Source organism: Gallinula chloropus (assembly GCF_964237585.1).
Source record: "Gallinula chloropus genome assembly, chromosome: 4".
Lineage (NCBI taxonomy): Eukaryota > Metazoa > Chordata > Aves > Gruiformes > Rallidae > Gallinula > Gallinula chloropus.
Window position 1 is genome coordinate 5,087,848 of NC_140088.1, and position 16,109 is coordinate 5,103,956.

Below are 16,109 nucleotides of genomic sequence, written 5' to 3' on the forward strand. Positions count from 1 at the left end.
AGGAGCAAAGGCACAGATGCTCAGCTTTGCTCTCTTTATGTTCTTATTTCCCATGCAAGCAAATTATTCCAAGGAGAACAAATATCCCCTTGCTGTGTGTATCCTCACAGAGCTCGCTTCCTGTCACCCACTTGGGTTTCCTACTCCCAGCAGTGTGGCCAGGAGCTCAGATGGACATAAGCAAAGCCAGCAAAGCCTTCGAAACCATGTGCTCTGCCAAAAGCAGAGCTGCAAAGCTTCCTACTCTCCCTCTCCTCAGCCCACAGTGCTTTGCCAGGGAACCACCAACCTCACCCAGGGTGCTCATTATGATGGTATGATATAACTGAAATGTAGCCCTTTCACATAATAAATAAGAAAGGCAAATTCAGAAGCAAGAGCCATAAAAGAGGTTTCCAGTCCCATGTGTTATTATTAGGTTACACACTCAAAGTTACTCCAAGCTTTGCACTGAGACAACAGAAAGAAGAGAGGAATTTGTCCTAAGAAATTTGTAATTCAAATGTACCAGGAATGCAGTGAGTGATAGTGGTACAGAGACCGCAGAGCTGAAATGGAGCAGGAAAAGGACTGTCACGGTCAAACATCTGAGAAGTCTGAGGATGTAACAATGAAACAGCACAGTAAATTAACATTTAAATTCACCAGACTTGAAAAGGATTTTACAAAACTCTCCATAATATTATAACAAAATCAAAGTCACCCAGAGGTAATCACTGTCGTTGATTAAAGAGTTGTTGAGAGGCAAAGATCAAGAAAAGAAAAAAACAGGCAATTTTTAGCAAGGCAAACTGGGTTTGCTCAGAGGAGCACAATTTATTAATAATCTCCAAACCAGAGTAAGGAGCAAAATTTGCAGATGGTAAGAGGTTATTTAAGTTACTTGAGACTAACTTAAATGTGTCACCTACATGTTTCATTTAGGCTTGTGTGATGTCAGGACTGTAGCTTTAGCTTTCTGCAACTGTAAGTGTTATCACAGTCCATGGCATCTTTCATTTGTAAACTTGCCTAAAGGTAGGATAATGGAGTTCCCTGCTGTTCTCAGGGGGTTTTTGCATGTATGGCAGTGTCTCCTCAACCCCCTGTTGTTTTCTTTATACTCTTTTCTCTCTTTTTTTCTTTTATTTTTTAGGAAAACACTGAGAACAGTTAAATTTCTTTACATGTGATTAAAAAAAAAGACCATACACATAAGGGAGAGAAAGAAGAAACATGTCAGGTGCTTTGCCTCCTGCCAGCCCTATTCCAAACTGAGGTCTGAAACAGTCTGTCCCATAGAGTTGTGGTTTAGTCCCACCTACAGCCTCTGGAAAATCCTCAGTTTTACCCCTCACCAACAAAAAGTCCGTGGCAAGCCAGAGCCTGCCAAAGGAAGGAGCCTTTTGCTTGCACTAAACTGCTGGCTTGGTCTGCTCAGAAAAGTCAAACAGTGAATTGGGAATGACTAAAACACAAAAGACCCTGTTGAAAAATAACATCTGAAAGCAGATGGGTGAAAGCAGCTCCCAGCCTCTGGTGACTCCAGCCTGTCAAGTGAACATGAACCAGGCTGGGAAGTAACCCTTGGCCCCCCCCAAAGTTGATTTGGTCACAAATTTTTCATACCTGTCAGACCACCCTTCCCAGAACTGCTCTCCTCTGATTTCAGGGCTGTTTTGGTTTGTTTCTGGCTCTGTGAACTGTTCAATCAAGGCTTTACATCATTTGTCAGTTTCTGGACCAAAATAAACCCCCGTGCTTTGCATTTCTCCCTCTTTCCATTGCCGCATCTGTTCCTACTCAGATGAGCCTCTTTGCCTTCTTGAAGCAACACAGCCGAGCAGCTGCTTTTGGATTTCCCTCATCACAGCATCTTTATATAAAAATTTCTTAGCCATGAAAAATTATTTATATTTCAGGACAACCCCTTGAAGCAGTTTTTTAAGGCTGGAGGGAAATCTCCTTTCCACAGAGACTGACACAAGGTTACAGGAACCCATAGCCAAAAGTGTCTGTGAAGGTTGGAAGGCACTAAACCAGAGGCAGAAGCAGAGCCCAAATTAAATGTAACAATACAGGCTGTCAGATACAAAATGAAATGTAAGGATACAAGGCTAACATCTCTGGCTTCACCACTGATCTCAAGGAAGCCACTTTCTGATGCTCATGGAATACACCCTGCCTTTATGACCACTGAATACATGCAGTTCCTTTATGTTCTGTAACAACTGGAAAAGATGCTTTGGAACAGGCTTGGTTTTCTTAAAGCCTATCCAATAAACACAAACACCAGGGATGATGCTGACAATGAGAATCCAGCCTTCTGATTTCTGGTGGATGGCAACAGGCCTCAATAACAAGCAAGGCCATAATGAAAGGGTGGTGGAAATCAGCTTGGAAGGTGTGCAGAAGGCACATTAGAAGGTCATCTTGAAAACAAAAGTGCCTTGATGCCTTTTGTCTCCCACGCTGGATCAGAAGTCCAAGGATAGGTGGAGAAAAGGTGAAGGTTGCTAGGGAAAACTGTAATCCAGGGATCTGCTGGATCTTCCAGCCATGCAGTTACCAGAGTCTTCAGGGGATGCTTAGGCTCCCTTTCATGGAAAGTATCTAAGCTCACAGGATGTCCCTTGCTCTCAAACTCACAGCACTGTGATTTGCACCTCTAAATCTCATCATTGCACTAGGAAGGCCTAGCTAGCACGGCTCTTAGGTGGCTCTGTCACATTTTTGACTGATAGGATTAAGGTCTAGAAGAGATATCAGAAGATCTCCCAACATATCCCACACGACCTTTCACAACAGAACTTGCAGGGAAGATTGCAAGAGATCTGCTGGTGGAAGGAGAATGGTTTATATTGGTTTCAACACCGAAACTGCGTCAGTGGAGATCTTGAGAAGTCAGATGGTTGTAGCCTTAGACCAAAGGGCAAGACTTGAATAGCTGGTGGAACCACTCACTTCTGGCTCACACCTGGATGCAATGCCCAGTTGGACACACACCGTGCCAAGCTGGCTGACGAGGGCTGTGGCCACGTTGGCCAAAGGCACTGTGGTTCCCAGGTAGAGCAGGAAAGGCTGCTAGCCCTCTACTGGCACCTATAGCTTTATGCATCCCTGGAGCCACCCGAAAGCAGGGCCCAGCATATAGTTATAAATGCAGTGGGTTAGTTTATTTACTGTAGGTTAGATACAGAGTTATTTTGGTGCCCTAAACCCTTACGAATCTTTCCTATTATGTTTCCTTTGTAAAAAGGTCTGGGAACACATCTAGTGATGGGCAGCTACATTTATAACGGTGCACTGTGCAGCCCCTGCAGCGCTCTCAGTTTTGTGAAAAGTACTGTCCTCTATACAACACATGGTGGCTTAGTTACACAATCTAAAATCTCTAGATTTAGTTTTGGGCTCCCTGGTATAAAAAAGACAGCGATCTCCTGGAGAAAGTCCAGAGAAGGGCTACAAAGATGATTAAGGGCCTGGAGCATCTCCCCTATGAGGAAAGGCTGAGTGAGCTGGGACTGTTCAGCCCAGAGAAAAGAAGACTAAGGGGGGACCTTATTAATGTTTATCAATATCTGGAGTATGGGATGCAGGGGGAATGGGCAGCCCCTTTTCAGTGTCTGTGGGGACAGGACAAGGGGCAATGGCTGCAAGTTGGAGCACAGGGAGTTCCACACCAACATGGGGAAGAACTTTTCCCCAGGGAGGGTGAGGGAGCCCTGGGACAGGCTGCCCAGGGGGTGTGGAGTCTCCTTCTCTGGAGAGATTCCAGCCCCGTCTGGACGCCGCCCTGTGCAATATGAGCTGGGGAGCTGCTTTGGCAGGGGGGTTGGACCCCATGAGCTCTCCAGGTCCCTTCCAACCCCTGGGATTCTGTGATTCTATGGTTCTATGATCTAGAAAAGACTGCAAACCTCAGAACCACTGGAGATGTGCAAATGGACACCTTGGAGCACCAAACCTATACTCTTCAGAGTTTAAGGCCTTTCATAAGGAAAGAAAATAATATTTTGCTCCCTTTCAGCACATCTCACCTGTAGCTCTGGGGACACATCACCTACATCACTTTCACAGGGGAAGCAATGGGGACACAAAGGGTTAAGGTGATTTGTGTGTGGCTCTGCCCCTTGTTCTTCTCTGCCAATCTAACACCCTCCAACCTGGGCTGCAAGGGCTGAACCCACAAGGGCTTGAACTACCACCTCTTTGCAGATCTAATCTCCCTGTTCAAAGCCTAGCTTTAGCACAGCAATGGTTTTCATTTAACCCTGTCCAGTTCAGGTGTGATGTTTGTATGGATGAGTCATACAGGTTTGAACTGCAAAGAGTACATGGGAGGGCATGACTGAAGTGCTAATATTCACAGCTGCCTTCTTGCAGCAAGAAGAAGGTGTAAAACAGAGCGCAAGGCATGGAAGAGTGCTTGCACCCATCCTACCTCAGATGTGAGGGCTGTTGGTTAGTGCACAAGCCTCGAGACACAGGGTGGTAATGCTACCTTTGCATGGCCTTCTGCAAACAGATCTTGCTCTGCCCCGTGCTCTGATCTGGCCGGATGAGAACCAGCTGTAATCCAAAAGCTGTTTAACTGTGGTTAGCCTGCTGCACTGCTTAAACACCTAAGCCCAGCTCTACAACCTGTGCTTGTAAAAAGCTGTGGAGATACAGGTACTTTGTTAGGAGAGCTGTGCATAGGCTCTGGTTGCTCTGCCGTTGGAGCAAACTCACCTCACTCCTTTGCATTGCACCAGGCATGAACGTGGAACGTGAAGATCTCGTCATTCAGCTCAGAATAAAAGAAGTGAAAAAGGAGCCAGCTAGTCTCAAAACTCAGTCACAGTCAAGATTTACATCCCCAATCCAGATCAGGGTCACAGATTAACCCCAAATACCAAACGCTCGAAGTATACAAGCCCTTCTTACTCAGCATCCTCCAGCCTCCATCTCAATGAGTCATACCAGTTCATGCCAATGACACATAAAAGGTTGTGATCATCTAATGCTTGCAGCTGGCACTAATTAATACTTACAGGGTGCTGGAAATCTGCACAGTTCACTGCTGAACGCACACGTGTTCCTCTTCTTCCTCCCACTCATGCTACAGCAAAAAAAGACAAACACAGAACAAGTCCCGGGGACCAGGGCACCAAGTCCTGGGGACCAGGGCACCAAGTCCTGGGAACCATGGCTGTTGGGGGGGTGGGGTGTAAAAAAGCAGCTGCTTGTTAGGAAAGATCACAGACCTGGTGAAGGGGTTGAGAGGAACACACACCGTCTCTGTAGGCCTACTCGAAGCAGTAGGCCTCTCCGCAGCTGGCGCCTGCTAGCTCAGCTGCCAGGAACATTACACTCTTAACATAGTAACCTTAACACACTGGTTGTAAACCTGCCCTGGCAATAAATGAATATACATTCCCTACTGTTTAATAGGGTAGATTTTTGATTAACCTAAAAAACTTTATCTACGTGTTGCTGCCTCACTGCTCAAATCCCTTCCCGGTCCTGACTCAGTAACATGGCAACGACGCGGCAGAAGAACCCAGATAAAGCGAGCACAGGGCAGTCTGCTAGGAGAAAGCCTCACCATTTCATGCCATGCTTTGCTTTTTCTCTCCTCATCAGCTTCATAAAAATGCTTTGCCTTTTAGCACTGGTTTCTGATCTTCTTTGATCTCTGTGTACTCACATATTAGCATCCAGACAGCATTCTTTTATGACAAGCGCTGCTTTGGACATTAAGGTCATTGTAAGAGGCAGAGAGAGGGTCTCTTTTGTGGGCTGCTGCTCCAGTATACAGGAGATTATCCTCTCGCTGATGCAAGCTGGCAGCACCAACAAAAGTGACTTCTGAGATGGGATTTACAAAACAAGTGCATAAATAATTTGGTGCCACAGCAAAGTAGGAAATTGAGCTGTTTAGTCTTTCATTCACCAACCTGAAGATGTGACTCTACGTCTTTCTGATTCCAGGCATACTGTGCTTGGGTATTGCCCCTTGTTCTGACCCTCAGGAGATAAAATTCACTTGTGAAATAAATTTATAGGGCACCATAGTGATGACAGCTGGGATTGTAACAGCCCCATACAGTAGGATGAATGCACCATCCCCTGGACTGGCTGGCTCTGTATCTCCCCACCTTGACACTTGGCACTCTGGGAGTGTACAGCTGAGGAGGACAAAGCAGGAAGGGAATACCAGGCACAAAAGATTGCCCTGGGCTTCCCATCTGGGAAGATACGTTAAGCTTAAGTCAGCACAGAATGACGTATCTTTATTTATCCTACCATAGAAGCGGCCCTGAAATGCTGATACTGTGTGCTTGCAAAGTGCTGAGCCTGTGCTTTTAGGGGGATGGAAAGGGAGAAAATTACTGCACCCTCTGAGTTTTGTAACTTGCTGTCCTTGTGCACAGAGTTGCCAGCATGCCCTGATCCATAGGTGGTACTGAGATTCAGTGATGGCTATAAAGGAAAATCTGACTCACATGTCCCCCAGTTCCCATCTCCACCCTCTGATTCTGTCAACAGATGCTTGCCACACACCTCCGTTTTGCCTGCAGAGAAGACACCAGCCAGCAAGTAGATGTGGAGGCAAGAGTTAGTAAGGCTTGAAAAGCACCCATGACAGGTACCTCCCAGTGCCATGTTCAACTGGCCCTTGCTGCTCTACTGGGCTTTTGCCTGGCTTTGCCCAGTATGCAAAGAACCCTCAGGACAAGGGCTTGTCCTGCTGGGCTGAAATCCAGCCCAAGTGCCTCCACAAAAGCTTTCCTGGGTATCAAAACACTGAAATCCACCATTCTCAGTTCTCATCTCAGGTCTTGGTGAAGGTGATTATAGTTCCTCAGGGCTGCAGCCAGGTGGGTGTTTATTTAAGCAAGTAGCTGTTACCCCTCCACCTGTGATGCTTCCCAGCCCTCAGTCCCCACACCCAGCCCAGCAGCATTGCCAGCACACAGCTCTGCAAGCCCTTCAGGAGCTGGACAAGGTGGGGCACACCAAGCCAAGCTCCTCACGCAGCAATGGAAACTTGCAGGGACCACAAACCAGAACAGGACCCTGGCCAAGCTACAAGATCCTCGGCCAAGGAACACCACGGCCCCACTCTTCCACTCTGATCTGGACATCTCCCTTCAGGCAGCCTTACCCAACCCTTGCAGTCGCAGAAATAAACCTTGAGCCCCCCTAGTTCTTTCCCCAGCCTCTGGCAATAGCCAGGCAAAGCTTCCAGCCGGCTGGGCTGTAGGGGAGCGCGAAGAGGAGCTCGCAGGGAAGTGCGGTCGCAGGCTGGGAGAGCTCAGCCTTTGCCCAGCAGAGGCCAGCACAAACGCAGTATTTCGGCAGGCTCTGCTTGCAAAGAACAGTTGTGTCTCTACCTGGGCTTCCCCGGCTCGAAAAGAGACTCAGGTGCCTTGTGAGCCCTCGTCTCTTTGCTGCTTTGAGAGAGCTTTTCAGTGAGGGACTGCGTCGTGCGACAGAAAGGCACTGACATCCTACTTGGGTGGGGACAAGGTGCCAGGGGCCCAGAAATCACCCAATCTCTCCATGTGTGTGCCCAGAAGCATCCCCTTTCCCTTGGAGCCAGTAGCACGGTGTTCCTGGAGGCTGGGCATGGCCAGATAATACTCACACGACTCTTTAGAAATGCCATATGCCATGGAAATATGGAAATAAAGTCCAAAAGGAAATCGAAAGCAATCTGAGATGATTGCCCTGTCCATCACCCTGCCCTTTGCTCCTCGTTTAAGCTCATTAACAGCTTGTTTGCCAGCAACAGTGAAACTCACACCAGGGGACAGGCACTTGGCTAATCAAAACTGCTTGCTTCAAGGGTCTTGAGTAGAGACCAGGAGCCTGGGAAGAAGCAGCAAGACACAGCATGGAAACAGGCTGAGGAAAAGACCTTTTCTCAGGGACTGTTTGAAAGGGCTGATGGCCCTGAGAGGATATGTTGTCTCTTGTTGCTTGGGTGATAAGGATGGTCTCCCAAGGGAACCATTCTTAACAACAGAGACCGAATCTGAAAAACCTAACCATCACCAGCAGCAAGCAAGAGATCAAAACCCTCTTGAACCATGCAGATCATCTTCTGCACTCAGGCTTTTGAGGGCAAAGAGAAGTCAGATTGGAAGACTGGTCGCTTAGCACCAACAGACACCCAGTGTATGGCCAAAAAGGCTGAGCACAACACTGCCTAGAGGCCTTCCAGCTCATAGCCAGCCATGCATCAACTGATGATGCCAAGACTATTGTTTAGGTTCTGGAGAGGATGTTGATGCGAACCCATCTCCCAGTCTCACCACTTTACCACTTATTTTCGTTCTGAGTTGCAGTCAGACGTTACCAGTGAGTAGTCTAGCAATTCTGTGGCATGACACAGAACCCCACCCAACCTGCAGGATCCGGGACTGTGCCAGTCCTGCGACGAAAATATCGGCTTCATGTTTGTGTGGGCATAGGGGGACACATACACATCAGGGGAGGATCTTCTCCATCTGCAGCTAAAACCGAGCTTAACATTTTCTAGTTGTAAGAGAAAAGCAAAGGTTGCAGCACGGGTGGATATTTCTTGTTATTGTAGGCAATACCATGTTGCATCCTCTGGCGAGGAGCACAAGCCTGAAGTGCCCTGCACAGCAAACCTCAAGGGAGCTAGTGTAGCTTTTTTTTTCCCCCCTCTGATTCTGTGTAACCCAGGAAGCATGGAAGTATCAGAGCCCTGGGGAACAGCAAGTGAAAAATCTGGGAGCAAACCCACCAGAAGCTGAAGGAGCAGAAGCAGAGTTTGTAAAAACAAGCTCCATTTAAAGCTGCTGAGAGTTTTCTCACCCAGGCTTTTAGGGGCAAATCCCAGAGAAAAGCACTTTGGGAAGGGCCTTTGTAACCTGGGTGGCTCAAAGCATGGCCTGTGTAGGGAATCAGCAGCTCTGGTTGTACCAGTGGACGGAGTGAAACCTACTGGCGTGAGCTCTAGCAGAGGGGGTGGTGTCAGACACTGAAATCACTCCTGCTGCATCTCTGTGAATACACTTAGAATGTTTTTGCTGTGCATAGATGTATTCTGCATGTCCTGTATGCAGAAACTCATCTGTCCAGATGGGATAAGCACCATCCTCCCCCATGTGTGGATATCCCCCTTGGGGCAGAGCTGCACAGACCAGGGCCCGTGCAGTCGCCCATTGCCTCAGCACTGCTTTCGTAGGGTGGTGAAACCCAGGACAACACACCAACATGAGGCATGCCTGCCCATGGGGTTTCCTATGCTGGCACAGAAGTTGGAAGCAGGAGGTTCACAAGCTTCTTAACACGCCTCTGCAAGAGAAATCCCAGTGCTACAAGTGCCTTTCCTGAGGACAGCTGGCTGAGGCATGGAGGTGTTCGGTTATCATCTCACTAGTGTGAACCAGAGAGAGAAAACGGGCAGACAACAGCACTTTACAGAATTTTCCCCACCAGTCTTGAGGGCTATGATGATGGGCCAAAACCCATTTTGGAATCTGCCACTTCTCTGTGCCTGAAAGCAGGTTATCTACAAATCAGGTCTGTTTAGCTCAGTCAAAAGTCTGTGTCAACAGAACTGCTTGTGGTACCCTATGCTGAAGGAATTACAGCTGATGCTTCTTGGAGGTGGCAGAAGTCCTGAGCCAGTATTAGCAACAGGACCTGCACTGGCAGGGGGGCTTCTGCCTTGTCTATAGAGTAGGGCTGATAGGCAAACTGCTGGTGGTGGGGTGTTGCTAGCTGCAGAGACCGTCTGTATAGCTTGTGTTTCCACTAGATTAGACCCAGCAGAAGCAACCCACTCTTCACTGAGCTTTCAGATTTCATCTGCTTCAATGCATGAGGTAGTAAAGCAGCCTTTTCTGGAGCAGTGACTGGTGGGGAAGGGGAAACAGTGTAGGCTACAGCTATCTGCCTTATAGTGGGGTGCCTTAGAGCAAAGGTCCTGCACTGTGCCCTCCAACACAGCATCACTACCCACCAGCCCCATGCTGCAATGCTCTTTCCCAGCTGTGCTGCTGGTCAAGTCAACAGCTTTACCAGCCCACTAAGACCTACACCTGAGGTGACATGGTATGGAAGTGCACCTCCACACATGCAAGGGCAGCAGTGAAGGTCTAGCCCTTGGCAGCAGGGAGCTGAGAGGGGCAGCAGGAGAAAGACCTCTGATGTTACATGGCATGTCAGACTCATTAGCCAGGTCCAGCCCTGCAGCAAGGAGGGACCCATCTCCCCCCAAAACCATTGCTCTTCAGCTAGCCCAACCCATGCACATGAGCACCCCCTTCTAAATGTGGGGCCCAAGCTGTTGGCCCTGGATTAGACACCAGCACAGGTAGGGCTGTTCCCTGGACTCCAGACTCCAAGCTTTCCTCTCCTGCTGCCTGTGTCCTCACTGTCACGTTGAGTCTGAGAGGAGTGGCTCAGGTCCTATTTTGGAAACAGAGAGTTAAGCATTTTCAATCTTTATTTTACAAAAATAAACGTACTCTGTGGCCCCAACCTTCCCTCTGCCCCTGCTTCCCTTCCTCTCCCCGGAGCTCTGGCTGCTGCGTGTCACAGCGAGCCGTTTACATGGAAGCTGCGGTGCCACACACGGCTGCGAGCATCCCCGAGCAAGGGAAGGAGGTTGGTAACCTTTTGCAAATGCCTCCTCTTCTCAAGATCCAAGCTGGAAACTGCCCGAAGATGCCTCCTGGTGGCTCTGCCATTTCTGTGCAGGGAGCAAGTCTTAGGCAAGTCACTCAGAGTACATACTTGGAGAAGGGATGTCTGTCTGTCCGTCCCTCTCCTTTGGATGGAAAAAAACCAAGCCCCACAAAGTTGCTTCTTGCCATCGGTGGAGCCAGAAGGCTGCTGTCCCCCTCGGTGGCTCAGTGCTGGAAGCGTGGGGAGCTGATGTGGGGCTGGTGGAAGGAGTGTGTGGCGTACAGCACATCTGGAGGCGGCGGGGGGGAAGTCAGGATGGAGCAGAGCGGTTCATGGGAGCTCAGCATCGAGGCAAAGTGCTTCACCTCCTCTGACAGCTGCTTGATCTCCCGGCGCAGAGCAGCGTTCTGCCTCTCCAAGTCTTCGCTTTCCTGAGGAGACAAAACCACAGGGGCTTCCTCAGCGCCAGGAGCCGGGGTGGGGAGGGGGGGATGGATGGATGAGCCGGGGCAAGGTGGTGGTGGTGGGGGGGGGTCGCGTCCCCACGCCTCTCTGCCCCGCAGAGTTTCCAGAATGACATGTTTCCGGTAAATTCGGCACAGAACCGTGCCTGGGCAAACCCCCCTCCCCCAGCCGGCCGGGCCGGGTGCGATGCTGATGGCCCAGCCACGGGCCCCGGCCCCGGCTTACGAGAAGTGAACCGAGCTCCCGCCCAGGCTTTCTCGCTCCCTCTCACGCACACCGCCCGGCTGCTTCCCGGGCCACCCGGCCTTGGGGAGGGGGGAGGGAGGGCGCGCTGAATAACCGCCGTCTTTAACCAAAAAAACCACCTGCCACAGGAAATCTGTCATTGCCCTGGAAAGAAAAGACTCACTGCTTCCTGCTAGCAGCCGGGGAAACCAGGGGCACGGTGGGGAGGAGGGGGAGACACTTGAGTCAGAAGAAAAGAGAAACTGAGGCTTCAGAAGAACCGAATTAATAATGTTACTAATGTGATAACAACAAAGGGATTAATAACGATGCTTTAGTCTGGTCTCAATGATCCTGAGAGCTTCGCAAGCCTTTTCTAACTCCACTGCTGCCAAGGTGCAGCTAGCTCCAGGCTGGAGCATCCCAGGCCAGCAGCCTGCACAGAAAGAGAGAGGGAGGGAGGACGTGGAGGCTGGTTCTGCAGACTCAGCAGAGCTAGATAGCTAAAACGTACCCAGCCCTCTGAGGTGCCCTGGAAAGCTGCACCACCACCTTGGCGAAGCAAACCCGTCGCCCCTCCACTGCCACACTGACTTCTGACGGCTGCTGCTCTCTGCACAGGTTCAGACTGTACCCAGCAGCATCGGTGGCTGTCACAGGAGGAGCACGTGCAGCAAGCCAGCATCTCTCAAACGTGACTAAATGCTTTGGAAATTGTAACTGACGTTGAACTCAGGAGCTGATGGGAATCACCGGTGGCTGGGAGCCCCAGCCTACCTGTGACTCATTCCCTTCAAAACACAAGCTACAAAGTCCTGGGGCAGATGGAGCTGCTGGTTCCTTTCACACCACCATTGCTCAAGCTCTCAAGCTGAGCCATGCTCATCTTTCAAAGAAGCCACCCCTGATGTGGATCCGACCAAAGGCAAAGAGCACTCAGGGGATAAACCCAGGAGCAGCAAGGGGTCACTGGCCACCAGGAATTGGAAAAACGTTAGCAAAAATTCACCATCCATCCTCTACTTGTCCCCCAGCATTTCTCCAGCTGCCTGCCAGGATCTGTCTGAACCAGACTGGGCTTAGTCCCGCTGCTTCTATTCCCATGGGAGGGCAAGGACTGTGTGCTGTTAGTGCCAGCTGAGCAGTAGTAATCTCTTAAACAAGTGGTTTGTCATCCGCTCCAAGAAGCACAGCCCAATTTTTCTTGGTGCACAACTAGGCAGGATTTTCCTGATGGAGGATGAGAGCTCATATCCACATCTGGGATTACTCTGGAGAGAGCCCCAACCCCAAGGAAAGCGTGTCTCTTCACCCCTCTTGGGCACAGTCACTAGCCATTGCTAGTAGCCATTGGTCAGTAGCCATTGCTACTGGCAAACGTAACATAATCTGCCTAGATCCACGTCAGGTGTAGAAGGATCATCAGCTATTGAGAAAACAAGTTAAATCTCTGTCTTAAACCCAGTTCCATCCAAGGATGAAGAGCACTATGTGAGTAGGAAAGTTTAGGACTGGCTTCTCAAGGATTTTTCCCAAAAATGAGGATCTGGGGGCATGTGAAGACCACTATGTCAAAAGGTGGTTTTTTTAACATGAGCCTGCCTACCGCTTTTCAAAGGGCAGCCAAGCCCAGCACAGGCATAAAGATGGTCTCTGCCCACTGCAGGCTGCATGTTCTTCATCCTGCCTGCCAGTGGCCTGAAACACATGGGACTGCACTTACCAGGGTGCAAAATGCAAAGCAGCCCAGCTCCCGCGCTCCGGCACTGACCACACACTCCTGCCCAAACACTCCCAGCCAGAAGTGACCATCCCCTCCTGGAGAGCAGATGCCTAATTCTACACACTGGGAAGAGCCTCAGAGGTGCTCACAGGAGGAGAGAGGTACAGCAGGGTGAAACCAAAGGAGGGAAAATCTGTGCCAAGCAACAGGAAAAGCCTCCAGGTACTGTTCAGAAGCAGAAAGGGATACAAGCACTACCATAAGGAGATTTTAAAAGGTTAGAAGATTATTAATGCTATTTGTTTATCTATGCTGCATAAAGTCTCAAGGGAACAGGTCAGAGGGAAGGGTCCGTTCAGCTCCTCATCACACCATCATCAATGCCAACGAATACAACGTGCTCACATCTCAGAGCAGCGCCCTTGCACGCTGTTGCGCTGCTACGTAAGTGATGGAACACAAACCTGGGGAGAGCCAGCCTGGGCAAGCTGTGCTTTCAAAGAGCTTCTGACTGGGATGGTCAAAAGACCTTTAGGCAAAGGAAATCAGAAACATCAGGCTGAGAGATAAGGATGGATTCGAATCTAGCTGCAAAACTGAATGTTTCCATGGCAGTTGTCCTGGGCTGTGTGCTGTTGCTGTGAGTGCCAACTCCTGTATCCCACCCTGGCCTCACTTTTCTTGTCCTGTCTCAGGGGAGCATCTCTGCTTCCAGTCCCCAGAGGAAAAGCACATTGTGCCCCATGTGAGCCCCCTGCAGCGACAGGGAAGGGTGGGAGTGCTCACCAAGTGCAGCGTGTCTGCTTTCTGGGTCTGCCTCAGGCGGCTCTTCTGGGCAGCAATGCGGTTCTTCTCCCTCCTTTGGACTTTTCTCATGTCATCAGAAGAGTCCTAGGGAAAAAAAAGGTACAGAAATGACTGCAGCAGCCCCTCTCTCACCCTGCTCCAGTAGGGCAGTACATGGGAAGGGAGCACAGAGGACAACTAACTGCAGCACAGGACATGGGATACACACCTTCAGCACCAGGATAAAGACATAGCCCAGGGGTGTGTGATGCTTTTGGCATCCCCACTGCCAGGAGGGGGATGTCTGATATCCTTGGGCATCCCTGCACAGCTTCCTTCTTGGGACTGGAATATGACTTGAGGAACCAGAGTAAAGACCTCTCTCCAGAACAGAGGCAATTTGAATTCCTTGTACAGAAAACCTTTCCTTTCCCCATCTCTCTGCGGGAATACAGCACTGCAGACATTCCAGTGGCCTGGCTAAACCATCTTTCCAGAGACCCAGCTTGCGTTTTCCTCCTCTTGACCCTGTAGATCCCACCCCCTCTCCATCACCTTTCTCCCTCTGGCTTTATTTGTTGCAAACCCTTACAGTGCAAAGTGGCTCGTGCTTCATTGAACTGGGCAGACTCCAAGCTTTTGATTTTCCCCCACATCTCATTTGCTCCAGCCCTCTGTGCTTGCTCTTTTCTGGAGTACCCATGGTAGCAAAGCCTGCAGCTGACTGCAACAGTCCCAAACCGTTTGGGCAGGGGAGAGCACAGGTCCCCAGGCTCCAGGTCATGAGTTTCATACAGCAGCCATTCTCTGCTGAGATCTGGTCCTGCCTTCTGACAGTTGAAACCGTCACACGGCTTCTTTCATCTTCTATTTTCATATTGCGCTGCCTCTACTGTGGACTCTCTAGCATTCACACCACCAGTTCTTCACAGGACTACAAAACTCAGCCACAAATGTTATCTTCCCAGCCCATCAGTCTGTCCACATCCTCTCTCCACTCCGCCCCACCCAAGATCTTTTATTTTCTTTGAACTTAACCGTTTTATCCTTGCCTTCAACCCCCTACAAATGTCTCAGATACAGCAGCTTCCACGTTCCACACCAAGTCCAGTCCCCATCCTTTAGCAACCCCTGTGCTTTATCCCGTTCTCTACCAGGATGCCTCCCCATCCCCACTTGCAAGCCCAACATCATCCTCCCTATTCATCCCCAAGATTTCTGAACAAAGTCTCAGGTACTTGCTGTTGTTGTCAGCCCTAGAGAAATGGCAAAGGACAGATAAAACAAAGCTTAGCCAGAAAAGGCAGTGGAAATACCTTGGAATCATGTCAGTATCTACCCACAAAAAAACTACCGTTAAGGTACTTGATGCAACAAAACAAAATCCTTCTGCCAAGCCTCACTGAGATGAAAAAACCTCAAGGCTGAACAGAAAAGAAAGCAGGCTCAAAGTGTCCAGGCTTTTCTGGGTCCCCAAGTGCTGTCCATGGCAGCAGGAAGCAGGCAGGGTGCCCCAGAGCCATCCCAGTCCATGGTGAGCACATACATGCTCAGGCTCCTCACCAGAGCACCAACTCTCTGGCCAAAGCTTCCTGCCTGCTACCTGCCCAGTGTGTATCACAGGGCCCACCCGTGCCCAGGGGTCCCATCTCCCACTTGCCCCTGGCAGAACCCCAGGGAATGGGGCCTCCTCTCTCCAGCTGTACCCAGCTTAGTGGCTGGGGCTTCTGCCAGGGCTCTCGGCTCAGCCCCGCATCCCTCTCCCCACAGCCATTCCTAGAAAGCCCTGCCATGCCGTGCTGTGAAATGCCAGTGGTGGGTGCCACCCACCCTTCCTCCTGCCCAGATATGGCCCACCACCCCAAAGGACTCTCCAGCCAGAGCCAGCTGAGGAAGGGTCCATGCTTTACCTGTTTGATGGGAGGGGGAGACTGGCTGAAGCTGCTGGAGTCGCTGCTGTCAGAGCTGTGGGGCATGGCTCCCGTTTCTGGTTTTCAGGGCCTCTTCAGCTTCCTTCGTGCTCTTGATGGGCCTGTCTTCTGTCTTGCTTCCCTTCCCTCTCTCCTGTCCTCCTCTGTCCCTGCTGAGATAGCCCTCGGCTTCCCAGCTCTCTCGCCTGTCCTGCAGGCACGCTGTCCTTCTGCCACTTTCTCTGCCTCTCAGCTTCTGTTCGGCCTCCTGTGGTTTCTCAGAACCTCAGGGATGTAAAGCTGAAAGTCACGTGGCCGGAAACTTTCAGGCAAAGAAGAAAAGTTAAGAGAGAAAGAAAAAAAAA

General features: G+C 50.2%; 1 protein-coding gene across 1 annotated transcript; it reads right to left on the reverse strand.

Moving 5' to 3' along the window:
- Positions 1-10,500: 10,500 nt before the first annotated feature.
- On the reverse strand, positions 10,501-15,901 carry BATF (basic leucine zipper ATF-like transcription factor). Its single transcript, XM_084263928.1, has 3 exons — positions 15,745-15,901; positions 13,835-13,939; positions 10,501-11,066 (listed from the first exon to the last, which is right to left on the reverse strand). Exons 1-3 carry the CDS (start codon positions 15,808-15,810, stop codon positions 10,860-10,862), a joined length of 378 nt encoding a protein of 125 aa, XP_084120054.1. The 5' UTR covers positions 15,811-15,901; the 3' UTR covers positions 10,501-10,859.
- Between the last annotated feature and the right edge of the window lie 208 nt (positions 15,902-16,109).

Bases quoted from the DNA above. Each gene is read 5' to 3' on its own strand.
- BATF (XM_084263928.1), bottom strand. From the start codon at position 15,810: ATGCCCCACAGCTCTGACAGCAGCGACTCCAGCAGCTTCAGCCAGTCT. The intron at 13,940-15,744 runs GTAAAGCATGGA...TTTTTTCCCTAG, and splicing joins CTCCCCCTCCCATCAAACAG to GACTCTTCTGATGACATGAG. The intron at 11,067-13,834 runs GTGAGCACTCCC...TTGTCTCCTCAG, and splicing joins AAGCAGACACGCTGCACTTG to GAAAGCGAAGACTTGGAGAG.